The sequence below is a fragment of the Armigeres subalbatus genome, chromosome 2 (genome assembly GCF_024139115.2).
Source record: "Armigeres subalbatus isolate Guangzhou_Male chromosome 2, GZ_Asu_2, whole genome shotgun sequence".
Lineage (NCBI taxonomy): Eukaryota > Metazoa > Arthropoda > Insecta > Diptera > Culicidae > Armigeres > Armigeres subalbatus.
In genome coordinates, this window is record NC_085140.1 from 328,216,013 (window position 1) to 328,226,265 (window position 10,253).

Sequence of the window (10,253 nt, forward strand, 5' to 3'; positions counted from 1 at the left end):
GGAAGTTGACTCCGGAGGTGTGCAACTTTTGATGAGAGGAATAAAGAAGAAGGTGCGAATTTTCACTATAAACAAGAATAAATTATTTGTATCAATATTTTTTCCTTAAAGTACATTGAATTACCCTTGTTTTGATGTATTAACCTTCTTTGTACGTCAATCCGTTAACGAGATACAAATGATTTTATTATTCCGGATTCTAAATGGACATAGCAGTAACGGTAGCCAATTGGCAAAGGGAGTGGGACAACTCAACTGAGGTCAGATGGACCCAATTGTGTCGGCCTGGATTAGCAGACTTCGTGGAGAGTTAAACTTTGACTTGACCTAGTTCTTAACAGGCCACAGGTTCGGACATGCGGAGTCCTCGTAGGAACAAGAAAGATCCGTCGAGGAGTAAGTTCGCGATCGCGATCGAGACGGGAGCTGAATGGCGAATGGAAGCTGAAAAAAGCGGAGGCATTAAAAATTGATTTTCGGAGATTCACCACCGGGGACTACTTGAGTACAGTCCCATCCCGATTTTGGCAACACCCGTTTTTGTCTACCCCCGATTTTGGCAACATTTTCTTCCCGATTTTGGCAACAACCCGGAAAATTTTTTTTTTATTGCTTTTTAGAGCTAAAATCTTCTTATTAATATGTAATAGGATAAACAAAACCAAAAGTGAATGTCATTAAGGTTTATATGCGTATTATGGGCCCTTTGGCACTTTGGTGGGCACTTTCACTGAAATAATAAACCACCACTCGTATCACCGCTCATTGCAAACAATTTCTATTGGAATTTTTCTGCTCTTTTTATTCACGTTTTCCATATCCCTATTCACACTACCCTAATCTAACCAGCCCATCGTAGAATGTCGTATTTTTTGGCTGACTCACACCGTTGTACATAGTACAACACCTATAAGGCGAAGCCCGCTGTTTACATCACAATGCAACCGATACTGCATGAGTGATCCAGGAACAAGGAATCCCAGTAGGTTTAATTGCTAGTGATTGGCACATTCAATTTTCTAAATACGCTGTATAGCCATCAAGTCGTTCTGCTCATTATGCGTCTCTTTTCTGGTATCAGCCGAGAAACTGTCATTTTATCATTTTATCCGTCTTTCTGCTGCATTTCCGTATAGAAAATAAGCCACAATTTTATTTCAAAGAGTCTTATTGTTTAAAAATGACGCAAATTTGCAACGCAACAAATTTCCAACGCAACAAGTTAGGTACGGCGGCGAACTCTTTTCGATCGGAGTGTTTTTGGAGTCATAAGTAGGGTATCTGTTCCTATATCAATAACAATAAGCCAATGCGCATATGAAATGCATTTATTTCTCACCCAATAATCAAGAAACATGAGAATAATTATGCTCGGCTCACGTCATTTTTAATTGATAACAATTTGGTAACTTCAAAAATGAAATTGTTATCACATTATAGAAGTATTCAGCTAAAAAACATTATCACTGCCATGCACCTATTTCAATAACATTCAAAAAAAGTTAATCCTATGCCTGTACCTATATCAATAATACTGTTTCCAAGATAAAATACGCACACTATTACTTGTGTGTATACGTAACGATATGATTGCAGTGATGCCGAATTATTCAATGTTTTGTATTTGAGTTAAAATATAAATACAAAACTCCAGTTTTCGTTGTAGTTTTCCAACTTATCAGTTTAATTTTATATTTGTCACAGCTTATCTCTTCGATATACCTTGTTTTACAAACATAAGAGTTGAATTTCACAGTAAAAGTTCATTCAAGCATTTTTGAAATAAAAATCCAGGTCGGCAACCCTTGCCGATGCTCCAAGCCATGTAAATAGTTTGGAATACGGACAAGAATAATTTAGACGTTGTTCGGAATAAACCTATATCAAACTATGGGAAATCGCGTTAGTTTTTCAAGTATGATTATATTTATAGTGAAATTGTGATGTGCTCTATGTGTTGTGAAGTGTATTTTGAAAGGATTCATTCGTTTTAACTTGAAATTGAGTGGAAAACAACGGCGTGAAATGAGATGAATCTGCTAGTAGCAATCAAGCAGTGCATCAAATCAACAGTTCAGAGGTAGGAAAATGAAAATGAATGTGTTTTATAATTTTGTTTTTAATAATTTGAGTCTTGTGAACTAAATCATTACTCAAACGAAATTTTAAATAATATTCCAAACATTGGAGAAGGAGGTCTATTCATTATTGTGTACATACGATGTGAGAAATTGTAATCAAATTGATTTTTTATTTGGTGTATCGACGGTTGAGATTAATATACGGGCTGTTATTAATATGGGAACAGATACCCTACGTACGCTTTCCTGCCACGCTGCGTTTCCGAATTTGTCTGATGAGCCCAAGCACATGAATTCTTCATCCACCTTGATTTTGACGCCATTAGTACAAGCTCGTGGTGAATAGCCGTTGTCTCCTCTTGAGTCTACTTCATCTTCAACGTGCTAATCCGATCCGCTTTGCTTCCCTCTTCAGTCTGATGTAGGATTCTTCCATCTTTTCAAAGTTATAATAATGAAAGTATTGCATGGAGAACTGGAGTGCGATGACCTGCAGCGAGCACCAGTTTGTCCGTCTTCCAGCTTTCACTTGGCCACACTATCACTCGTACTGCGAGGTGCACATAGTGCTTCTAAAACAATGGAACGACTTATGCCTTGCGTTATTTTTTTCCATAATGTCAGCGAAAATTGTGCACTGAACTTTACTCTTAATCACACCGACCACAAGACAGTTTGCCTCCATCAAAATTCATTATATAAGAATCAGAAATTTGTAGCACATTTAGTCATCTTGTATCCGGCGGATCGCTATTTGATTTATATAGTGAATTATGATAAAAACAAGCATTTTTAGTGGACTTAAATTTATATGAGATGTCAGATTGAAGTCAGTACTTCAATGGACTACAATAGAAACGTTTTTTATCACTACATTTGTTTGTAAGGACGTGGCCAACGCTATTGTTAATTTCATTTTTGTATTATGAAATTGGCTAATTAGTTACATTATCGTTTGATTACCTTTCTTGAGTTTGTTTCAATTTTGTTTGAACTACAATCTCCGAGTTATGAATAATATCGCAAAAATGTCAATTATGATGCACGTACATAACTTAAACACATTCCACATACTTTTTAGTACATATTCTAAGTATTTAGCTTCAATCATGCAAACAAAAAAAATTGAAATTTTGTATGAAATTTTTTTCCCGTTTTTGGCAACATCCCCATTTTGGCAACATTAAAATCCGGTCGTGTTGCCAAAATCGGGAAGGGACTGTAGCTCGTTTCGAGTGAACACACCGACTATGGGTTGTCGGGGCACCATTGAAGCGAAAGCCACAGACAAACAGACATAACACATTGAACATTTACTCGTCAAAATCATCGTCGTGCAAACACTAGCGACATCTGTTGATTTCAGTTAGTTGGGCAAATCACAAACCAGATGGCGGTAGTGAGCAAATGTCAAACTCGAGCAAATCCGATGCGCGCGCCACGAGTGATCGATTGGCCAACTAATGATTTTTTGAATTGACCAGTACATCAGTGAACGATGGAAATTTTACGAGTGTTATGTCTGTTTGTCTGTGCGAAAGCTATCTCCATCCCCAATCATTGGATCGATTTGGCACACATCCGGCTTCCGACGTAAGGAAACTACTCGTCAGAGTAGGATTGATCCACCGCCGTGGAGTATCCGATTAGCCCACGATCAAGGCGGCAGCTGAATAGCTCAACGGTTAAGCAGAAAATGACGAATGGATCGAGGGCATAGACAATCGGTTAATCAGATTAGGCTAGGTCCCCTGCCACGGACTAGTTGAGTAGATCGTAGCGAATGAATGCACCGACTTCAGGTCGTCGGGCGCTATAGATCCGGAAGCTATCATCCGGTCACCGGTTGCAAGAAGTGAGAGAATGCTTGGGATTTGAGCGGATCTATGAATATGATTCTTCCAATATACTTAATGCAGAAATTCCTTCAAAAAAAATTCGGGTTTTTCTCAAGGAGTTCCTTTATCAATCATTGTATGAGTTCTCTCAAGATTTCTTCCAGGACTTCCTCCAAAAATTTCCCCAAGAATTCCTTCAGCAGTCCTTCTAGAATTTACTTCAGAAGTTCCTCCAAACATTCCTCAAACATTTCTCCAAGGATTGCCTCCCGAATGTTTCCTAACTAAGGTACCAGTAACGCTCGCTGATGTGAACTTTTCGCTTCTTATGCAATATCACTTTGAAAGATATAGATGTACTGGTCTATTCGTTAAGGGAACATCCATAAATTACGAAACGATTTGAGAGGGAGGAGGGTTTCTTCCTGTTTGTATGTGTCACTGCGACCAGTGCTTAAATCTATTGTAGCGTTATCCGTATCCTTAGTGTACAAAAGCATGTCGAATTTCTCCATTACTTTTTTTAAGACAGAATCACCGTCTTCGACCAGAGGTCGCTCAGACTGAACACTTAACATCTAGCATTAGACAACGGACAGGACATTTACACTACACCCAGTGGACCAGTGGAGAACTTTTCGCTTTACACTGGGTGTAGTGTAAATGTCGTTTTCTCCTTACGGGGCGGGAATCGAACCCACACTCCACAGCACATGCCTAGCAGCACACATGTTCCACATAGGTTGCTGCAACTCATATGTGACCAGATTTAGTCACAGTAAAGTTGCTGCAACCATTTTCGTCTGACTTGTGCTACTCGGGATGCGTCTAGTCGATTGACGTCGCTAACCGCACGGCCACGAAAACCACAAGCAATGTGAAGCAGGTTTCGATACAGTTATTGTTTTGTATTCTCAAGAGCATAATGACAAATTCCGGCTATTTAGACCCTTCACAGAGATAAATCCCAAGTCGCGCCTCTTGTCAATAGGAAATCAATTCTTGCTTGAGAAAACAGAATAGTAATACGTAGTATTATTATTTTGGCCCTCCTTAGCTGTGCGGTAAGATGCGCGGCTACAAAGAAAGACCATACTGAGGGTGGCTGGGATCGATTCCTGGTGCCGGTCTAGACAATTTTCGGATTGAAAATTGTCTCGACTTCTCTGGGCATCAAAGTATCATTGTGTTAGCCTCATGATATACGAATGCAGAAATGGTAACTTGGCTTAGAAAACTCGCAGTTAATAACTGTGGAAATGCTTAATGAACACTAAGCTGCGAGGCGGCAATGTCTCAGTGGGGGATGTAATGCCAATGAAGAAGATAATTTGGTCAGGGTTGTGCCAAATCATACCAAAGGCCAATGAAGATTTTTCAATTTTTTGGCCTTTTCATGTAACAGATTTAACTAATCACAAATCTCATCGGACAACGTTCAGCGCCATAATTGAGGATATCCTACACCAAATGTACGCAAGAATTGACATTCCGTTTTCCTTTTGCGAACAAAATATCACAAGTCAGTCAAAAAGCCGCTTGGTGCGGTTTGGCTGAACCCGGACCATTTTGCCATGCATCGGAGCCCTATCCACATCCTTGTCTTGCTTCTAGAATATCACAAGTAAAGCAACAAACCCGAGATTTAGCTCTATCTACAAAACCATTTCTAGCTAAAGAATTTGTTTAGTAACAATAATTGCCGTGTGTTTCTCTCACTGCCATTGTTAATAGTTCATGAGTCAAAGTCGAGTCAAGTACGAGACACTGAAGACGGCCTTACTTTTGAGGTCGAAATACGTATCTGTCAAGATACAATTAAGTGGTGGAATTCAATGGGATTGTATAAACTCGTTAGTGAAAACATTCCACTAAAAAGCTCAAAATAATTTTCTTATCAGTTCATGAAGAGTTAATACGCAATCCCTAACTCGATTTTCCAGCGATCAGTTCATCGTAGGATGGACACCCAGGTTTTTTCAACTAATTGCAGGAATGTTGCTTCCCCTGCATACAGCTTAGCTTCAAACGGTGGAAATTTAAGTCTTTCAACTATCTGCAAGGTTGCGAAAAGTGTGACGATCCTTACAAAAACTTCAGACCTTCCATACAAAAGTGTGACAAAGGGGGAAGCGGGCGGTTGAAAATGGTAAATTTTCGCATTACGTAATTAATGGATGTTCCCTAATAATAAAGAAAAGTAGTGATCATCCAGTGTAGCATGCTAGTCGCTCAACACTGCTTTGCTAGACTTCTTAGTACATTCATCGGTTGTATTTGTTTATCCTCCGCGATACGAGCAATAGAAGAGGAAGTGGTACCGAACAGACAAGTGTACCAGAAAAGTTTCGGCGCATCTAGTCAATTCAAATCTTCGACAAGATTAATAAAGGTTACAAATAAGCGTTAGCCTTAAAAATGAATCGTAGTATTGTTAATTCCCTGAAAAAGGCACAATGCATGTGTCCGAAAATCGGGTAAAAGCCCCATTTTTACCCCTAGAAACTGAAAGCCACAACCTCAAACAACTACTTGAACTTTTCCTATATAGTAGCACTTCTATATCTCTATATGTACGTGTGAACCAATGGAGACTCATAAGTAGCTCCAAAAAATAATCGATTGAAAACATTAGATACATCATTAGCCTTATACTTATTTTGGTGATAAAAGTTCATGTTCTATATGGACAAAATAGAATTCAGTGGAATACAGAATAAAAAACCCTTTGTGTTGTAACAGCAACAAACTTCCATTATATCGTGTTTCAGCCTATCCACCATTATGTAATAAGCCAAAACTTTCTCCTCTGATAAAAAAGGTGGGTGACAACATGCTTCCAGGCTTCCTCCGATCGATCAATCTTGTTATTTCTCAAATCAAGCATTATGTCAGTCACTAATGTAGCTTCTTCCAGATACATCCGTTTCAAAGCATTCCCCGCCACAACTTGAGGGCATTGGACCCGGAGGAGCCTTAATACCTTCCAAACATGCAATAACGACAGGGTAAAATTTAAATTTATAAATTTAGTTTATATGAAAGCACTCAGCCAGAGAAAATAAACGAAATGGAAACAACATCCCCAAAGAAAATTAAACTATAGGTATGTATATGAATGAAGGTATCTACCGTGTTTCGTCGTTGCATTGACTTGAGTGGCATCCTGGTATCTTGTCCTTGCCGTCGTGTATCCGTTCGTCTTGTTATTAGCCCAAAGCTAAACGGAAAGTATCCTTGTCGAGTCGCTGCTGCTAGTTAGGCTGCATAAAATCTAAGCCTTTTCCTATTCACGAACGCGGCACCCCACTCACAGTTTATTAATTAGTTATGAAGGACATCGAATGCGACAGCAGAGAAACGTTTTAGCGTTCCCTTGTCGTCCAATCAACAACGGTGGTTCGTCGTTCACGATTTTTGGCACCCAATTTCGTGATTCACTCGCGTTATTTACCAACGGATATTAGCGTAAGCTGCGGTTAAAATAGTCACCGGTGACGGATTGGAGCTGCACTTTCAGCCCGCTCGGAACTTCTAACCGTAATCGCGTCTATAAATTTAGAAAATTTTAATCGATTTTTCACAATGGCACAGAAACAGAAACGTATTTTTTTCGCGTCGGACTGAATATGGATTTCCCCTCGCTCGCGAACTTGGCGTTTTGTTTATCGAAAGAAAACAACCCCACGCGGAATGCTTTCGACTGTCTGTTGTCATGGAGCACTAGGATGGTGGCTCTGCGGTGTTCCATTGATGAAGTTTTAGAATTTCTTGACGTCATTGATAATGTTATGCGTATATTTTTGTTTATGAGGATTACGAAGGACGCCAAGTCTGTTGTCAACACCTCCTACACTGCGTGCAGTTAATGTATTGATAGCTTTTCTCGAAGTGACGAACTTCCACAAGGTGTCCCATTAGCTGTTCTTTCCACATCGACTTAGCTATTTATTGACATGGTCAATGGCTTGCCATGGAAGGCTGAAGTCGTTGTGAAAGCAGATGCCTTTTATATTAAACTAATTTTATGTCCATATGAAATGAAAGGCTATCTTCTTTTTCGTTTTCAATGAAACATAGCACACTTTTCAACTTAGTGTTCTAATTAGCATTTGTGTTTTACGACAAATTAAGATGGCATGGATGGCAAAATGAGCGACTATTGAATGTGCTTGTTAAGTAGGACTGAACATTAATGTCCGTCGCCATTTTGAAATGCAAGATGGCTCGAAAACTCGAGAATTAAAATTCAAACAATTTGAATTTTCAATATGGCGGCCATATGGATCAGTAAATCGACCTGAAACCATGCAATACATATATACATATATCAAAAATACAAAATATTGTATTTTAATTTGTGCAATATATTATACAAATTAAAATACAATATATTTTACAAATATATACAACACGCTCATTAGACCAGGGTAGAAATATTTCACAGTCAATGCAGTGAAAAACATGGATCTCAGTATAATCTGCAGTCGCCTTCATCGCCGCCGTGGTGAGTGCGACTGGGTGCAGCTGAAAAATCATTTCAAACACCGACAGTTCAATTTCGCATTCAGCCACTCACAAGTCGCTCTGACAGGCTGCTCAGTTCGCGCCTTACCGTATGACTGTGAGTGGCCCATTTAAACGCGTGGTGAATTTTTTCAATTTGCTGGGTGAATGTGTACATTTTGCTGTGGTAAATTTCATCTTCGCGGCGCAGTGGGTGATGTGAGTTCTGTTGTTTACTTTTCTGCCTCTCCGGGAATGTGAGGTTGATTTCAAAGCGGGAAGAAAATAAAAACATGATATAAAAAAACATCACCTTCATCCAGTGCTGCCGAAAATTTACAACCCTGTATTAGACTGGTAGTCCTCTATGCAAGGATGTTATCGATCATTTGGTAATCTGCATTCGATCATTCAGTAGTTTGTCAATAACTCATCACAAAGGCTTATATTTAAAACGTGTTGTATGGTGGACTTCTAGTGCGGTTTTTCTGCAACTCTGCCTAACAAATTGATGTTCGAGTTCCACTATTGAAGGAGTTAAGGTGCTAGCGACCGTAACTCATACTAAATGATAAGAAAAATTCAATCATTTAGTAGTAACTTATACTACCTACTAGAGCTATAGCTCCGTTATTAGTGCAATTCAAACAACGAAGTGTTAGTCAGATTTGTAGATAAACTTTTGCACTAGAAGTCCACCATAAAAAAAAAACATTTTGAAAAATTACCTCTGAAGTAGTAAAGGCTCTACGGACATGAAACTTGAACCATGCTCGAGGAAGACTTGCAAGCACTCGGAGTACTCGAGAGACGGGTGCTTGGGACCATCTTTGGCGGTGTGCAAGAAGACGGTGTGTGGCGGCGAAGGATGTACCACGCGCTCTCCCAGTATCCAGAAGGTAACTAAAACCGGGAGGGTTCGATGAGCAGGGCATGTTGCAAGAATGCCGGACAACAACCCTGTAAAGATGGTGTTCGCTTCCGATCCGGCAGGTACTAGACGGTTTGGACCGCAGCGAGAGAGGTGGGCTGACCAGGTACAGCATGGCTTGGCGAGCTTGGGCGCATTGGACGATGGAGAGATGCGGCCTCGAATCGTGTATTGTGTTGTGGCGTCAAATAGTTGATTCAGTGTTATGTGTTTAGATGACGCGGTCCCTTTTCGTCGCAGTGGTGTTCGCCGATGGTTCCGGTCCGTACTCTCTTGTTGATTATTGGTTGCGTATTTTTTAAAGGCTGTATTGCAGGCCCTGTTACCAAACCCCCTAAATTTCCAGAGGACCATTGCTCCTTATTTTCAGTGAACCATGGTGCACAGTTTCACTTAGAGTCCCTCTCTGGCACTCGGAATATGATGGGGAATGCCAATGCCAATGAAGAAGAAGATATCAAACAAAATTACTTGATAGAATTTGAAAATCTTTATGCGACGTTATTTTGAAACCCAAGACGTCATTTTGGAATCCAATAAATAAAACAATTTGATCGTACTGGTATTCAGTACTGCTCAAAAATGTCCAACGCATATGTCATCGGATTTCCATCGTACTTGATCGCTGCTCCTGGTGCTACGTTACTGCTATCACATGGATAACACCGTCTATGTTCGAATTAAAATATCGCAGAACAACCACGGATCTCACCAACGCTTTTAGTAGTATGAAAACAACTTCTTGTTCACAGTTGCATGTCCACAGCTCATCCTAGTCCGTTAGATGACGCATGCATTGACTCCGCTACGGTAGAAAGGCTGGGAAGGTAGGGGAAACTGGGGTAATATACACCCCCCGGGGCAAAACAACCCTTTGACGTTTTTAAGGACATTTTC

The 10,253-nt window shown here is 39.9% G+C and overlaps 1 protein-coding gene across 1 annotated transcript in view; it reads right to left on the minus strand.

The window, feature by feature from the left end:
- LOC134212724 (dynein intermediate chain 2, ciliary) overlaps positions 1–7,645 on the minus strand; it is a 70,389-nt gene extending 62,744 nt beyond the window's left edge. Inside the window, exon 1 of the mRNA XM_062690817.1 lies at positions 7,052–7,645. Coding sequence (XP_062546801.1) covers positions 7,052–7,084 — 33 coding nt within the window. The 5' untranslated portion in view covers positions 7,085–7,645. The remainder of the gene's footprint in view (positions 1–7,051) is intronic.
- Between the last annotated feature and the right edge of the window lie 2,608 nt (positions 7,646–10,253).